This window comes from Hesperophylax consimilis, chromosome 22 (assembly GCF_061612785.1).
Source record: "Hesperophylax consimilis isolate HC1 chromosome 22, BYU_Hcon_1.0, whole genome shotgun sequence".
NCBI classification, from domain to species: domain Eukaryota; kingdom Metazoa; phylum Arthropoda; class Insecta; order Trichoptera; family Limnephilidae; genus Hesperophylax; species Hesperophylax consimilis.
In genome coordinates this window covers 8,641,606-8,660,025 of record NC_142857.1, presented here as the reverse complement: position 1 = coordinate 8,660,025, position 18,420 = coordinate 8,641,606, and the positions used below count along the sequence as shown (strand labels likewise).

The window sequence follows — 18,420 nt, the reverse complement described above, 5'->3', positions numbered from 1 at the left end:
CCGGCTGTGTTCGCGTATGGCCTCAAGTGAAATTTGAAAACGTGACGTCATAATTCTTGTGCGAACTATGGTCGAGGCATCATCGGTTCATTTTACGAAATAACACGGCAGAATGTTGACTTGTGCTATGAAAACTTGTAAAAATAGATGTGAAAAAGAGAATAAACCCAATTGTCGTATTACATTCCATATATAAGCATTATTTTACTTTATTTTAAGCATATTCACATCGTATAATATAGATCAGTTGTTACTATCACATCGAGAAACGTCTGGACGCGAAACACAATGCTGGTTGGTTGCTGGGAAGTAAATTATGAACATTTATAAAAGTGTCTTAACTAAATACTTAAACGAAATATTCGACTCTGAAAATGAAACCGAATTTTTTTGCCGAATTTGGACTTCGCAAATTTGTTCATAAAGTGGCGAGTAATTTGCGCTCCCATGTAAAAATGTCTATTCATTCAAAAGCAGATTTTACTTTTAAGAAGTAAATGGTGATATTATAATGCGAGATGCCTATTTACTGTCAGATTGATTTATTGACGAATCACAGTCAGCTTCACTCCCTTCGTTCTTCAACAGTTGATTTTACCCCTCGCCATTATCTTCTCGTCTATTAATTCCTATGTCTGTGTGTACTACGGAATTTTATATCTTGAAAAGGCCTACAGAAAAGTCTCACGATGGTATATGTCTATCTCCTAAGGATAACCCCCAGCAACTCCGAGTACACGTCAGATAGTTAATATATATAATGGCCTCGAATGCGGAATCAAATGTCAATAATAAAAATTAAAATACTTGCTGAACTTAATACATAATACTTAACATTGTTTTAGCAAATTTGATTTACTTTAAATTTAAAGAATATAAGTTCTTGTAGAATTTTTAGACTAATTTGAATGCAAAGTTATGCATTGGTTGTTTAGCATAATTTGTTTATTGTGTATTTAAAGTTACATAATACAATTATAATATATGTAATCTTGTGTATTAATTGTTGTGCGTTTATGAGGCAATACCCTACTTTAACAGCTATGCACTGGAAAGTTCTGCTTTCACTGATTAGGTTATATTATTTACGCAAATATTATGTCATTTTGAAAACATAGTTTTATTATATCCATATTCACCGCAGAATGCCAATATGATATTACATGCATTTTTATTAAACGACATTTGATGGATATTTATATTTTTTGTAATACTTGCATCAACTGTAAAGCGCCCCTGAGGTGATAACTCACAAAAGCGGTGCTATAAAAATTGTTCAATTATTATTATTATTAATAAGCACCCTCCCCAATAAAGTCCTTTAGAGTAATTATAACAGACCGACTCAAGCATTAGGGCTCCATAGAAGCCCTAGTAAATCTAGCTTCCAAGAACTGGTCTTCTTGTACAGAGCAAGCAGATTCTTCATTAGTGACCAGCTGCATACCTTGTACAAATCTCAAGTACGCCCAATAATAATCAGAATTCATGATTCCTGTTTCTTTAATTTAGCTGTCGAATGGAGGTCAATCAAAATTAATGATTACTGTATCTTTAATTTCTTGATTCCTCTATCTATAATTTCATGATTCCTGTATCTTTAATTTCTTGATTCCTCTATGTATAATTTCATGATTCCTTAATCTTTAATTAATTTGTCGAATGGGGGGTCAATCAAAATTCATGATTCCTCCATCTTTAATTTCGTGATTCCTGTATCTTTAATTTCATGATTCCTATATCTTTAATTTCTCAATTCCTCTATCTTTAATTTCATGATTCCTGTAACTTTAATTTCATGATTCCTCTTATCTTTCATTTCATGACTTCTGTTTCTTTAATTTCATGATTCCGGTATCTTTAATTTTATGATTCCTGTATCTTTAATTTAGTTATCGAAAGTGGCCAATCAGAATTCACGATTCCTATATCTTTAAATCTATTGTGTTGGGCGTCATTCCTCACCACCATCATATTTATTCAGTCATAACTACAAAACTGTGTAACATTGGAATCAGTTTTTTCCACGCCATAAATTTTGTGTTATCTTGTTACTGTTCTTTTTTATCATGAAATATTAATGTTTTTATTTGATGTTTGCTACAGGAATTGGCGTCCACATAGGGAAGTGCTCTCCTCGTGAGGGCAGCCAGTGAATCCAGCCCCGGTCGCCATGTCTCAGCCCCCGGGTAACATTGAGTACAGGGAATACCAGTGGGCGTATTCAATCATGGACTCTTCAAGGTGAGTCTCCCCCATGCTCCTTACCTTCTATCAACCACCATGATGTTGACTTTTGTCATACACAATTCAAAGGAGTTGACCAACCTTGCAATCATGAGGCTGCGTTACTTTAGCTTAGTTCGTAGCATTTTTCAAAAGTAGATAACAGGTATGGGGGCCTGTCTATGTACTAATGGTCGAGAAAATTTAAAAGATTTCTTAGTTTAAATTATATTTAAAAAATATATCTCTACATGAGAATTTGGTTTTTAGCCATGGCTATTTCCAAAAGCAGTTATCTCGGGAATGTTGGGTATCTGCAGCCTTAGTTCTATGAGGGGTTTCGCATTTGTGATCTTCTCCGTAATATATCGGTGAATAATCGCTTTATGGAGAACATGAACAGATAATTTCATGTGAGGCCGTCAACGCTTCTGATTCTTCACAGGTGCAGAACTAACTTACCAATGCTGATGCCCCTGGGAAGAACTACTAGGTTGATTAACCCTTCAGGCTTTTAAATGTTTATATGTGCAATATATTTCTGATTTTTGAAACTGTCGTAAAATCAAATACCTACCATTTTCGAAACTAGATAAAATTATATATTATAGAGTGGAAGATACTCTCAGTGCTTGAAATAGCTTTGGCCATGTTTGGTGACCAGTCTTCCCCATCTCCTTCCGTCCCTGCTACTTTCAGCCTCACAACACACCCCAATTGGGAGTGCCATAGTTTCACTGGCTCCAGACGGTTGGGAGCAATTGGGACTCTTGTGCGGTTTCACATTTTAAAAAAAAGAAAATTTTTGTGTTAGAAATAAATATAGATATTTCCAAATAATAAAATTTTAATATCAAACATGAAAATGTTAACAAAAAAATCATACTGTAACATTTTGACTTGAAACATAATTTTGAAAAAATTCAATATATAGTAAACACATTTCTTTTGTGCAGGGAATTAGTAAGTAAACTTCCACTTTACTTTTTATGCTCTTTATACAATAAAAAAATATTAATATATAAAAAACTGTCAACAAATGGACGCCCCGGCCAGATCTGTCCTTCAGAGAATATGATGTTTGTAGCTAGTAGTGTCCTTCCGAGGCTTGAAGGGTTAATTGTCTCGATACATCGTTTCACTAAAACCACATATATGAAATATATATAAACAGCCAGTGTTTTAAATATTTGTAATAAGCATTTACTTTGTGGCTCTTCATAATTTACAATAAAAGATATAAATTTGTTTTAGAACACTTTAATTTTAATTGTACTCTACCGGTTTCGGAAGCACCCTTCCTTTGTCAGGAGAATATTAAAACTAACCTATGATACAAAATATTGACAGATATATACACAAAAATTGGTCATATACATTGGAAAAGTATATAACTTAGAAGCTCTTGAAATCAAAAAATCCATAAATAATAACGCTAGTATATTGAAAAACCAAATTAATTTATCGTTTAGTCCCATTCTAGATATATTTCCAGTAAATCGCTCTGTTACTGCTGGAATTCCCCCAATTAACCATCCTTCTTTGTTAACCTCCCACTCAAACACCTAAATTATATTTTTTGTGTATATATCTGTCAATATTTTGTATCATAGGTTAGTTTTAATATTCTCTTGACTAAGGAAGGGTGCTTCCGAAACCGGTAGAGTACAATTAAAATTAAAGTGGTCTAAAACAAATTTATATCTTTTATTGTAGTGTTTTAAATGTTAACAACGTGTGAAATCACTTGTTTGTTCCAGGGTGTCCACCTTCCTCATATCCATGCTACTGATAGTATACGGCAGCTTCCGTTCCCTGAACATGGAGCGCGAGGCCAAGGAGCGGCAGGACAAGGAGCGCGAGGCGGCCGGCCTGCTGGGGAACCCCGCTCCGCCCCATCCGCCCAACAGTGAGTCACCCTATCTTATTCTTCTTCATAAAAACAAACCCCTGAGGTTAAATCAGAATGGAAAAAACTTGCTTGAAATCCACGGTTAACTGACTGACTATCAAAATATGTAAAATGTATGAAAATAGACTAGGAATAATCAGAAATTCGATTGAGCCTGCTATTTTTACATTATTTTTTTCCCTGACTGTAATTTTAAATAATGTTAGAGAATTGTCACAATTTTAGGATATCGGAGAATTATTATTTGATATAATGTCGTCCCTTAATGAAAGGATGGTACGTCCTGCTGGAAGTTATTTTTTTATTGCAAAATGTCCTGCCGGAAGACTACCGCGAGTCCTACTGGCAGTACGTGATTTGTATGGAAATATTTCCTGGTCCTTCCAGCAGTATTGAGACCTTGTGTGTTCCCGCCGCATCAAACGTGTTGGGGAAGTGTGCACGCCCTGCCCTCGTACCGACTAAAGGTCCATCGGACGACTGTTTTCCATGCAGTATGAAATGTTCTTTATTTTAGTTTAAAGTTCAACCTTATGCTACGTAGGATAACGGAGCCATAAAAAAAAAAAAAAGTTGTGTCCTTATGGAAGTACTCAAGGTCCTGCTGGCATGACGGTGGGCAATCTATTAAATTTGAAAAACAGTGCTAAATAAGTAATTTGTAAAAAAAAAGGTCTTAAGAGCACGCTGTTATGCTACTGGGAAAATCAAGCAAAAATTTTAGTTGTTAGTTGCTAAAATAGAGTTTGATTAGTTATAACATAATATTATAACATTTTATATTAACAGCACGTAGGTAAAGGATAACATATTTCGTCTCAGTATATTATTAGACACAACTTCGAAAGATTACATATTCAGATTACTATTTATAAGTATAGTAATAATAATTTATGGTTAGCATAATTTTCCTTGTAAAATTGTGAATTTCTTAATTAGCTTTTTATCTCTAAAGTACATCTGTAAATAATAATAGACTGCAAACAATCCACAGAAACATGACATATTATCTCAACCTATTCTTATGACATTGTGATCGACTTTGAAGAGATGCAACAATGAATGGCTATTACAGTTAATAGTAGAGCATTAATTTTCATGGTCTGCCATAGATTACACAATCAAAGGGATATATGGCCTGGAAGCGTGCTGACTGCCGCGGAGCTACAATCAAACTGCATGACCTATCAAACCGGCAGAGACAATTAAAGTTACGTTCTTGGTGCGTAGGTAGAAACAAAGGCGCCTAAACTGTGCATACTACCAGTATCGCCCTGGTGTAAGACCACCATTCAGAATTGAAACGTTGCTCCAAATGGCTTTAGCCATGTTTAGTGACTAGATCTGAATAGCCAGGTACTTCCCCACCTTCCTCTTTCCCTTCCCCACTTACCTTCAGCCTCACAACATCCCCCAATTGGGGATGCCATAGTCTCACTGGCTCCAGACGGGAGCAGTTGGGACTCTTGTGAGGTATTCACTATAAAAAAAAAAATTAGAGGTGGGCGTTTCAGCATATTTTTCAAAATTACCTAAACCGTTTCGGTTTCTCAAAACAAATGATTACTCGAAACTGTTTAAATGATCTGAATGTGCTCCTATTGTCAGACTGAAGGATTTTTACTGACTTGGTGTCTCTAAATAGTATAAAATAAAGTCGTTATCCGCGTCTGTCTGTTTGTACGCTTAGTTCTTCTAAACTACGCAACGGATTTTGATAGGGTTTTTACTATCATTTAGAGAGTCTTCGGGAAGGTTTATATATATTTATAGAAAGTAGAGAAAAGTCGAGCAACGCTGGGTACACGTCAGCTAGTTTTATTTATTTATTTATTGGACAATTTGTATAGCGCCGCTTTTGTGAGATATCACCTCAGGGGCGCTTTCTATATAAAATTCTAATTGCTTGCATTGATAAGCTTTCGGATTCCATTACGTGATACTAGAAGTCAGGATCAATTTCAGTGCAGAAATTCTTTTACTATCTACTATATGTATTCCTCATTTTCACATGTAAAAGCCTGTTAATACATAATAATACATATTCCGCCTATGTTGAAAGAAGTTAACTTTTATGTCCCTAACAATTATACTCGAGGGAGATCCCATGCACTCTTATATGCTCCGAAAGCGAGGACTTCTGCCTATCAGAACAAGCCAATAAACAGAGTGACTCAACTGCTTAACGATTCTGCATTAGCCATCGACATTTTCAATGTCACCTACAGACAATTCAGTAACTATCTTATAACGCATGTGACAAAATAGTAAAACTGCATGTGTAAACCTTTTAATTTGTAATCTTCTCCATGATATATTGGTGTATAACTGTTTCATGGAGAACATGAAAAAATAAATAAATAAATAAATAATGTAATAAATTAGAAAAAAAATAAAACGTCAGCAGTGAAAGCGTTTTATAGCAACGATCGCCAACGGAGTTTCGGCAGAAAGTGTTTTGCACGAAAGCGTTTTTTAGCAACAGTTTAAGAAAGGTATATTTTTTTTTTTTTTTTTTATAGTCGGAGGCGGTTTGCTTACGTTCCCCGCGAGCACTTAGGCCATAGGCCCATTGTACTATCTCCCATTTTACCTCATTCCCTTGCCAGTAACCCGGTCCCTTTTATGAAGTTCACCAGGGCTGTCATTGGATATGTGGCGATGTCTTCTGGTTCCACACTGTGTCTTCCCAGGTATCTGAGCCTTATTCCCAGCAGAGCGGGACATTGGCACCATAGGTGAATTGGAGTCTCTTCCTCCTCTTCACATTTCCTACAGATGTTGGTGTTTTCCACTCCCAACAGTTGCATGTGTCTCCTGAGATGGCAGTGTCCCGTTAATAGTCCTACCAGTTCCCTCAGTGAGTTTCTGTCCATATCGAGTAGTTGCCTGGTTCGGTTAGGGTCCGGTCCGTTTATGACTACTTTAGATTGCCTCATTCCGGGTGCCTTCTTCCATTCCTTCCAGTGTTGGGATTTGACCCACCTCTTGATATGTAGTTTGGTGTGGCAAGCTGCTACTCCTACAGCCGGCTCAGATCCCACAAGTGGTGCTTTCGCCCCTTTCCTTGCTAGTTCGTCAGCCCGCTCGTTGCCCTCAATACCTTTATGTCCTGGTACCCAGAGCAGGGTTACTTTATTGATGGTCGCCAGTTCTATTAGGATAGTCCTGCATTCCATCACCAGTCTGGAGTCGCATCGGTTACTTTCCAGTGCCATTAAGGCCGCCTGGCTATCCGAACATATGTTTATGTTCTTATTTCTGTACCCGATACTCATATTCTCCTGTGCGCAGGCTAAGATGGCTTTCATCTCAGCTTGAAACACAGTGCAGTGCATTCCTAGAGGTATACTGAGTTCCCTCTTAGATCCCTGTAGACAGACCCCGGCCCCTGTTCCTTCCTCCATCTTGGACCCGTCTGTGAACCAGATTAGTTCCTGTTTGGAGTTTGGACCTGGGACCGTGTCCCATTCCTCCCTTGTGGGGTACGTCACTTTAAACAGCTGTCCGAAGAAGTATTCGGCTTGTTTGCCGTCCTGCTTCATCCCAGCCGTCGGACTAATTGCCCTCAGTCTTATTCCTATCTCCGTGTGACTGTTTCTGGGCAACTCTCCTCTCCATTGGCCATTGCAATGTAACCTGTAGGCTGCCGCCATCGCCGCCCCCTCTATTTCTATGTTTAGTGGGGGTAGGTTCAGCAGCACTCCCATGGCTAGTATTGGAGTGGTTCTCATGGCTCCTGTGATGCTTCTGCATGCAAGTCCCTGTATGTGATTGAGTGTGACCATCACTGTTTTCAGTGTTGTTCTCCTCCACCAGACCAGGGCTGCGTGCATGATCCTTGGTTTTACAACGGCTGTGTAAAGCCATTGCATCATTTTAGGTTTGAGACCCCACGTTCTGCCGCAGATTCGCCTAGTTGCCCACATCAGAGCACAGGCCTTTCTGCCTACAGTTTCCACCTGGTTTTTCCAGCTCAGTTTGGCATCTATGATGACTCCGAGGTACTTAACCGTGTCAGAGGGTTCTAATTCCTTTCCATAGAAGGTTGGATTGCTCCATCCTTCTAGTTTCCTTTTACGCGTAAAGATTACTAGTTCTGTCTTGTCTGGGTTGACTGACAGTCCTGTTTCTTCACACCATTCTTCCACTGTTGCCAGTGTTGACTGTATAAGGCCTCGGGTTGTGTCTGCATCCCAACACCTTATTATGGTTGCAATGTCATCCGCATACCCTTGCGTATATAGGCCCCTGTTGTTGAGTTTCCGGATGAGGTTGTCCACCACCAGGCTCCACAGCAAGGGTGATAAGACCCCTCCCTGTGGACACCCTCGTGTCACCAGCACTTTGATGCTTACCTCACCCCTTGTCACCGTAAGTATCCGGCCTGAGAGCATGTTCCTCAGCCACCTTCTGGTGGTTTTGTCGAGTCCATGTCTTTCTGCCGCTTCATCAATGGATTTAATAGTGGTGCAGTTAAATGCTCCCTCTATATCCAGGAATAGCCCTACCGCCAGTTCCCCAGTCGCTTGTGCCTGCTCCAGTTTGTACACCAACCTGTGCAGTGCCGCGTCGACTGACTTACCTGCTTGGTAAGCAAACTGTAACTCGTGGAGGGGCTTCTCTTTCAGTGCCCCGTCCCTTATGTGCCTGTCCATTAGCCTCTCCATTGTCTTCAAAAGAAATGAGGTGAGGCTAATTGGGCGGAATGCACCTGGTTGGTCGTAGTCAGCTCTCCCCGGTTTGGGTATGAACACTACCCTTGTCTTCCGCCATGGTATGGGGATGTATCCGAGGGCACAGCATGCCCTCAGGATCTTCGTCACCGGAAGTAGGATTGTATCTAGGCCCCTCTGTAGAAGTGCCGGAAAGATTCCATCCTCTCCTGCGCTTTTAAAAGGGTCAAACCCTCTGATTGCCCATTTAACTCTGGAGGGAGTAACTATTTTAGCCGCAGTGTCCCAGTCCTTACCTTCCCGTGTAACTCGGGCTGGTGGTTAAGAAGGGTATATCAATTTAGTAAAGTGTTGCGAGAGATGTTTTAAAAGTTTGTGCGATATTCTGTTTTGCTCTATTGGAATCATTTCGCACGAGCTTATTGCTTAGTTTCCCTTAACGGTTATCCCAAATTCTGCGAAAGCGTTACAACCGTTTCAGAAATTAAACGCTTTCATGTTATTTTACCCAATTCTAGCATAGATGCGATTTCGGGTAGTTTGGGTGAAGTTGGCGACACTAATATTTTAATAATGGTCCATCTCCCTTGTTTCTCTTATCTATGGCTATGGTTTCACATTGATCTGATTTCCTTATGCCCTACAATTATGCCGACAAATTTGTTTGAAAGGTTATTGGAATCTTCCCGCACATAATTTATCATCTCTCACTTTGTCAACTACTACACAACAATGCAAATAGTATCCCTATAAAACATAGTTATGTGAATCTTAAATATAAAATTGTATCCATATCTGACAGTGGTTTCTTGACTCGGTACTTTTCATAATATTATCTATAGAATTTGATTAAAAGGGCAATCATAATAATTATAAGACATTATGTGTAATTTTATTCATAGTAGAATGTTGTGATAATTATTATGTAATATACAACAGAACCTGTTTTTACAATTTAATCGGTTCTTTCACAATATTATGCGCTTGTAAATTTAATCCATGTTTTATACGGGTTAGATATTACAAATCGGGTTTCTGTTCCAGAAATACTGTTTCACTAATTGACCACTAAAATTTTCCAAATAATAATTATAATGAGTGTTTAATTATCTTCTTTTTTTTGTTATAAATACAAAATATTGACTGGTCGGTAGCCAAGTTGACATCGCGTTTGGGTCCCACCCAGGCGTAGTGTGTTTCAATTCCTCGGCTGGCTAAGTCCTCCATCACAACACAAGCAATTTTTTTCCGCTTACTGTGGTGGTAGTAGGAGATTTTCAAATATTGTCTGGTTATTCGTAACCCAGGAATGTTTGTCTTTCTTTTAAAAAAAAAAAATAAATAAAAATAATATTCCCACTGGGATCTCCCGTGCTGAGGTTTTCATTAACATATTATTAAAATTTAGTAGTATGGATAACACAAAGTAATTATAAATAGTGTTTTTTTCTGAAATAATTATCTATATAAATAAAAATGTAAATATTCGTTGGTTCAAAATGTTTAATCTCCGAAAGTTATTCAAAATCACAACAACACGTGGCGGGGTACAGCTAGTTACAAATATATTACAAAGTTTTTTGTTCGGTTGAGTGGTTTCAGTTTCAGTCTGTATTTGGTGTCAGTATATTTTCTATTTCTGATCTCCCTATGTTTTGTATCCAGATTTTTATTTGAGATTTAAATGTTAAGATATTGTTGTGAAAGTGGGATTTTTTTGTAGAGTAGTACCATAGTATAGGAAGCTTTTTAGCCCAAATGTTGTATTTGTAGTTGCTTGTTGGATATGTTTTTGACCCTGAGATCTAGTGTTTCTAATACATGTGTTAGTTGTTACTCCTTGAGTTTTGTATTTATGAATGTAAAAGAGTATTGTTTTATGATAGAGTTGTTTAGGTAACATAATATTAAGTTTGTTGAAGATTTCATCAGTGCTAGTTCTTACAGAAAATGAAACTATTAATTTAATGGTTTAAGACCTTTTGCCTTATGTAGTTTCAATAATGATTTTTTCAATTTTAAATTACCATTGCCTTTTAAAATCACTCTCTAAATCGACTCCATTATTATTTTAATCACAGAGTTGTGATAATTTAAAATCTGATAATTCGTATCAACAGAGGGTGAAGTTAAACGCATTTTTGTGAAAAGTTTTATTACGCTTTTGGATGCAAATATTATTTCTATAAGCCAATTTGAACCACGCATGTAACAGAAAGAGAGGTTATAACAGATATTTCAGCGGTAAGACACCAATAGGTGCTTAAAAATAAGAAATTTATTTCAAACTTTATCTGATATAAAATATGAACTTACTAATTAGTAGTAACCATCAACTAATGACCACTTCCTACATATTATATTACACCAAATTTTAATTACGGAGAAACCCACAAAGTATGAGGTTTCCACATTAGAAGTTTGGTTTTCGGTTCTTTGAAAATTAACCCCTCTGGCCCCTGGCATATTGTCCATTATATTTAAAAGACGATATTCCCATCTCTCGTATGTGGAAGCCAAAATTTTGAAACGGTACCAAGATTCACATACCTGGGCTCCCTGATAACAAACAATAACAACACTACAAAGGAGATCCAGAAGCGCATCGTGAATGCAAACCGCTGCTATTTCCGCCTACAAAAACAAATAAAATCCAGACTGCTTTCCAGAACCACCAAGGTATTAGTGTACAAAACACTAATTAGACCAGTGCTTACGTACGCAGCAGAGACGTGGGTTCTAACTAAGAAAAATGAGCGAGCACTGGATGTTTTTGAAAGGAAAATTTTGAGGCGCATCTTTGGACCGGTTCTAGAAAATGGATTTTGGCGCAGATGTTATAACAATGAGCTCTATACTCTGTTTAAGGAGCTAAACGTCACAAAATTCATAAAACTGGGAAGACTTCGGTGGCTAGGTCATGTGGAGAGAATGACCGAGCATCAAGAACCAAAGTCCCTGCTGAGCTCAAGACCGATAGGCAGAAGGAGCCTGGGAAGGCCAAGGTTAAGATGGAGCGACAACGTCCTCAAAGATTTATCTGCCTTGGAGCTTCAAAACTGGAGAGAGCTAGCGCGGGACCGAGATGAGTGGAGGAAGACTCTTGAGGAGGCCAAGACCCACCAGGGGTTGTAGAGCCAAAAGTGATAATGATGATGATTTCAAAGACGATGTCAGAAGGTCTGAGAATTTGTTTGTATTTCCACTTGGCAATGAAATCTAAAAAAAATAGGATATTTCTGAATGTATCTGAAAACTAAAAACTGGATTTGAAAGATGATTTCAAATTTTATTGTTAGAAATAAACATATAATTTTATTTTAATGCAAACATAAAAAGTTTAAACAATGGCTCACCTCGCATTTTTAAACACTGAGTAATTTTAACTGATATTGAAAAAAATAAACATTTAGTAGCAACAAAGAAAAATGTTTTAAAAAACATTTCTGCCACCTCACTTTTTTGTTGTTTCATAATTTTTTCTCAAATTGTCTTCGGAACCTTTGGTTTCATAGAGGTGCATTTTTAAAAATTATTTTGTGGTTAACTTCTAGATTTGAATATAAAGAGTAGTGCTTTCTCTTTCTAACACCAGTAGATGATATTTCTCACTGTGACAGTAAAGGAGACACAAAGAGACTATATTTATATTGCGAACAAATTTACTCTACGGGTAACAGCTTTTTTTTTTTTAATTTTCTAGATTCTTATTTTCCATGTGGTGAATCATTTAAATTTACTGAATTGAAAGTTAATGTTCTTTGTACAAAGAGTACGGCGTCATATGTGCCTCACAATTTTTACCTCATATGGGTGTTTAAATATTACCTGGCTATTATAGACTACTAAAAAAAAAATCCTACTAAAAGGCGGGTAATAGCGGTTTGATCGCAAAACCCAACAAATTAGCCTGCGGGGTTAAAATTAAAAACAACCTAATTCCTCCTGCATATTAGATTTTCCCATGTAAAAGTTTTTTTTTCTGGTCCTTTGAATGTGAATTTCACCAATGTTTTTTTTTTATTGATTAAAAAGTTTTATACCTGACACATAACAATAATTACAACACATGGTTTTACGTTGCTCCATTTTTAACCGATTTAAAAGTTTAGTCACAAAGTGAAAGTAGCTAAAGCAGGTTAAGAATGTTTTAATAAATGCAGTTAAATGTCACACCATTACTTTACTTGTCTCATAGTTTGCTATATGCCTTTACTATGTGGAGCTCAACTGAAAACAGTGTTAACCCTACATTTACTTATGACTTACTTATGTTTTAACCCGTGTAAAATTATTGCGGTTTGTTTATTCACGTTGGGAGGAAGCGCTGGCAAATAGTACATATCGTCACCTTAAAGCAATAGTGGGATATCTTCGAAAAATACACTTTTGAGATAAGTATGCAGTTCGATGTAAAATTTTGAGCTCTAAATGATGCATTACTGGGATATATTGTAAAAAAAAAATGCCAGTGTTACAAGTAAAATCTCAGTATTGAAATGTTCGGTCACTCAGAGCAACACTGAGATATTGATGTTGTCCCACTGTTGCTTTCAAAGGGTCGTTTAAAATAATGAAATAAATTCATTGTCTCACTGTAGCTCTATAGTTTTCAATAAGTTGGGTGATCTTGGAAGAGAAACATAAAGAAACTGAAGGTCAGGACTATGTAGCAAAGTAAGGAAAGGTATGCAGAGCAAAACAAATTAAGCCTGTACTGTGTACTAATTGTAAATACAAATGTTCTGAATCTGTTTTGGAAGTTGATCGATTAAAATATTTTAATAATTATGATTCCATGAATCCTAGCTAATAGTGGTTATTATTTTGAGAGAGATGGACATAACATACGTGTCTGTAAGATTTTTTTATGGCAACCTTAGATATAAGCAATAATACCATAAGCACTGCATTAAAAAAGAAAACAGACAGCTTCCTGCAAAAGGATGATTTAGGTGATGGTGTTATGAATCACTTCAACAGCTTTAGTAGAATGGAATCGCACTATTGTCGTGCAGGATCAGCTCGGATCTCCAAATATCCAAAAGATGTACAATTTGTACAAATAGAAGTGGGTCTCGGTAGGTAATCTCTATGTTACACACTCTACATACAGGAAAATATTCAATACCAAATTCAATATATTTTTTTTTAAACCAAAAAAGAACCTTTGCGCATTTTGTTTATATTACAACTATAGTACTGCTAATCATATATTAGAAAAAATAATAATATTCTGAACACATTCAGAATGTAAATCTATCTCGACAAGAAAAAGATAAAAGCATTACCAAGACCACTGATGATACTGTAGTTGCCATTCATGACTTTCAAGCTGCTGTGCCGTTGCCGAATGGCAATATATCTATTTTTTTGTAAGAGCAAGTAAAACGTTATAACTTCTGTATTTACAATACCAAAACACGACAGGGCCATTGTTACATGCGGCATGAGGATGTAGCTAAAAGAGGCGCAATTGAAATGTCTACCTGCGTGTAAAATTTTTTAAAAGACCTATGCCGAGGGAAATGGGAAGTGATCTTTTATTCTGATAACTGTGTGGCATATAATAAAAACAAATTTTTATGTACATGCATGCACTATGAACACTTGATATTCAAATCATTCCCCATAAATATCTAATCGTTGGGCACTCAGAGAACGAAGGAGACTCCATTCATTATTGCATCGACAGAGAAAAGGTCAGGGTTTTAAAACAAGGCCTAATATTTATTCCAACGGAGTTAGCGATGATCATAAAGTGTTCCAAGAAGAATGAACCTCGTTATAAGTTAACAGAAATGGAAACAACGGACTTCATTGACTGGAAGAAGGTATGTGAGAAGACTGGAAAAAATTTCTCAATAATCATGGACAAAAATAAATGTATTTGGAATGAAGTTAAGATTTTACAGATCACTAAAGATGAACCGTCAGTTATCAAATACAAAAGCATCTATGTACACCGAGGATCCATTCAATCAGAGTATTAATGTGAGAGAGCGACTAAAGAATGTTCGGAATGAGAATAGTATAATTGTAGAACCAGCTTATACAGTTCCACCTACAATTCCACCGAATAAAAATCGTGATTTCTTATTTCTTTGCCAAAGTGGTGTTATACCAAAAAAACCTCATAATTTTTTTGAATTAATTAAACTGCCAATACAGACCGCGATGTACAAGGTTTCCAGGGAATCAACACATATTTGTTTTATTTTATGGTTCTTATAATTATAAGTTTTCTGTAAAAAAAATTAAATACTTTTTATTCTAAAGGTTTTCTGTTAATTTTGTTACATACTATATATCACGCTTCTCATAAATAAATTTATAAGTACAAATATATATATTTTTCATTTTTATTCCACCTTACTCCCATACAATTGTCGTATTGACAAACTATAGGAGTGAGTGGGTGTGTACTGTTGAAAATGTATTTATGATTATAAACAGCATGGAAAAACATGCAGAAATAACAATTATTAATTATTTTTAAGCAATAATTATTATTATTATTTTTTTTTTATGTGACATCTCACAAGAGTGTCCCTGCCTGTGCAGTGCACAGACAGGGGAACTATGTCACCACCCGGTTGGGCGGCGTTGTGAGGCGGAGTAAGGTAGGGGCTGTAGGAAGGGATTTGTTAATGCGGGCCTTGAAGAGGCTCGGATTATAGGAGGGAGGAAAAACAGATGCCGGTAGCTCGTTCCACATACGAGCCGACTTACACAAAAACGAGTCGTAAAAACGGCCCGTTCTCATGAAGCCAACGTCAACCGTGAACGGGTGTTCAGTTCGTGTCCGTCGAGTTTAGCGCACGTGCACCGGTGCATCAGGAATCAATGCTGCTAGCTCCTTGGAGCAGGCTCCATTGAAATACCTGTAGAACAGACACAGCATGCCTACATTGCGTCTATGCATTAGAGAAGGCAATCGGTCTGTTAACAACGGATTGTCAATCAGACGGATCGCTCTCCTTTGCACAGATTCAAGCAGGTTTATTAAGTATTTTGGAGCACCAGCCCAAAGGTGGCTCCCAAATTCAATAGTTGGGCGGACTTGAGACTTGTACAGGGTCAGCAGCTGGTCACTGTTGAAGAATCTCCTAGCCCTGTACAAGACGCCCAACTTTTTGGAGGCCTGATTTACTCGGGCTTTTATGGATCCCCGATACTTGAGCTGGTCTGATATAGTAACTCCAAGCATTTCAATGGAGTCTTTATTGGGGAGAGTGCTCCCATCAAATTGCACCAGACAGTCATTGATCTCCCTCTTTGCCGAAATCAGACACGCTTGGGTTTTTGAGACGTTGAAACTGACCAAGTTGGCCTTACCCCAGGCACGAACCATCTCTAGGTGGTGGTCAATTTTTCGCTTCAAAACTTCCCGAGCTGTTCGGACATCATAGGTGGAAGGGGGCCTGTCAAAAAGATAACCCTCGTGAACGGTGCTGTCATCAGCGTAGCAGTGAATTGGTGCACATTCAACGAGATCGTTGATGTGCAATAAAAACAGCGTCGGAGACAGCACAGATCCTTGTGGCACCCCCGCATTGATTTGGTGCGGTGAGGAAGAAGAGCCGTCAACCACGGTTTGAATTGTTCTTCCCCTCAGAAAGTCCGCAATCCAACTATGCAGGGTTGGGTGGATCCCATACGATGGTAATTTCCCGATAAGCGCCCGGTGCCAGACTCTGTCAAAGGCTTTGGAGATATCCAACCCAACGGTTTGGGTTTCACCAAAACGTTCCATGTACCGCCCCCAAATATGCGTTACATATCCGAGTAGATCGCCACACGATCGGTTTCGACGAAATCCATATTGCCGATCGCTTAGGATATTGTTATTCTCGAGATATGTGAGCAATTTGTTGTTAACCACCCTTTCTAATACCTTCGAGAGTATGGAAGTGATGGCTATGGGGCGGTAGTTAGAAGGGTCGGAACGGTCCCCCTTTTTTGGGATTGGGTGGACGATTGCCTTTTTCCAAAGATCTGGCACCTTTCCACCTTTGAGAGAGAGCCTAAATAATTTCGCGAGCACTGGAGTCATTTCTGCAGAACACCTCTTGAGGACCAAGGCAGGTATTCCGTCCGGCCCACTGGCTTTGTCGACTTTCAGCTCGTTCAAGACTCGGAGAACCTCTCTGTTCCGGATCTTCGGTTCCTCCATTTGAAAACCGCAGTGCGGAATGGAAGGGGGAGTCTCTCCGTTATCTTGAAGAGTTGAGTTTTCCGCGAAAATTTTGCCTAATAATTCCGCTTTCTCGCGGGCCGAGTTAGCCAGCCGACCATCAGGCTTTTATTATCAGGCAATTATTAGCCTGAAACAGTCGTCCACATTGAAAAAATCTCCCGAGAAACAATTATTAATTCATTTATCCATCTAAACTCGTAATATTATTACTATGCTACATTGAGATAATTTGAGATGATTACCAAACACTCCACGCAACAGTGAGATATTTCCAGATTTACGTATACTTTGTCAAAATTAGTATGAAAAAATTAATTATTTTTCTATTATTACAATTTTGTGTTGAAGTTAAATAATTTACCTCTCTTTTACCATATCATTAATCTGCAAGATAAGTTAATTTGATGATGCTAGAGCTCACGCAAACCTAAAAGTCCTATTATCTCAGAACAGCATTTTTTAAGATATCCCACTATTGCTTTAAGGTGACGATATTGTTATTACTTTTATTATTGCTATACATCATGTCGTGATGCTGCACATACTAATATGACATAATATTAATATGACATTGTCATACACGCTTCAACGAAATAATTTTTGTACTTTTGAATTTTTACTGACCGTAACGAAATACGTTAAAAACATTTAAAACTTAGCCATAGAATAAAGAATAACACAAGAAGTGCCTTGTGGGCGTGTTTCGTGATCCAAATATTTGTTTAATCGAGGCTTAAACCTGCAATACAAAATTGTGTTTCTATACATGCGATATATATAATGTCAGGTAAAAGTGAGAGAGACAGAGCGCATGCTAAATGGTACAGACATGTCTTATAGATAATAATCTAGAAATGTCAATGGCGACATTTGTTTCCATTTAAATTTGTTTGGAAGGCACTTTTTCTTCTTTATTCTATGAACTTAGTTCTTCACACTGCACATTGCAGTGCACCTCAAGGTAGTCATTATTTCCCTGTAGCTGTAGGGTTCAATATAATAACGGAAGATTATAAAACAATGACATTGTCATAATTATGATAAATTTAAAAGAGACCGACTGAAGTTTCACTTTCGGCCAGGTTCGACCGATAAGTGAGTTTTAGTTTAGTCTAAAAATTTGCCGAAACTTCGCCTCAGCCGAAACCTGCGATTGTGTTGTATCCTAACACGTCTGGCTTTACCAGGCAAGTGTGTATGCCTCTAGAATAACTTAAATATATCTGTTTGAGTTTTGATTTGGTTTTCTTGAATGAATGAATGAAGTGGAAATTAGCCCGATATCCGATTGAGCTGAAACTCGACAGATAAACTCTTTGTCGATGACAATGCATTCTATCAACTCTTGATGGCACACACACGCATTTGCCTAAAATTGGATGACATTATAAAATAAATCTCGATAC

General features: G+C 37.5%; 1 protein-coding gene across 1 annotated transcript in view; it reads left to right on the top strand.

Moving 5' to 3' along the window:
- SppL (signal peptide peptidase-like protein) overlaps nt 1-18,420 on the top strand; it is a 64,204-nt gene that overhangs the window by 8,873 nt on the left and 36,911 nt on the right. Inside the window, exons 2-4 of the mRNA XM_089645501.1 lie at nt 2,107-2,244; nt 3,987-4,135; nt 16,073-16,075. Of these exons, the coding sequence (XP_089501627.1) occupies nt 2,174-2,244; nt 3,987-4,135; nt 16,073-16,075 (223 nt within the window). The 5' untranslated portion in view covers nt 2,107-2,173. The remainder of the gene's footprint in view (nt 1-2,106; nt 2,245-3,986; nt 4,136-16,072; nt 16,076-18,420) is intronic.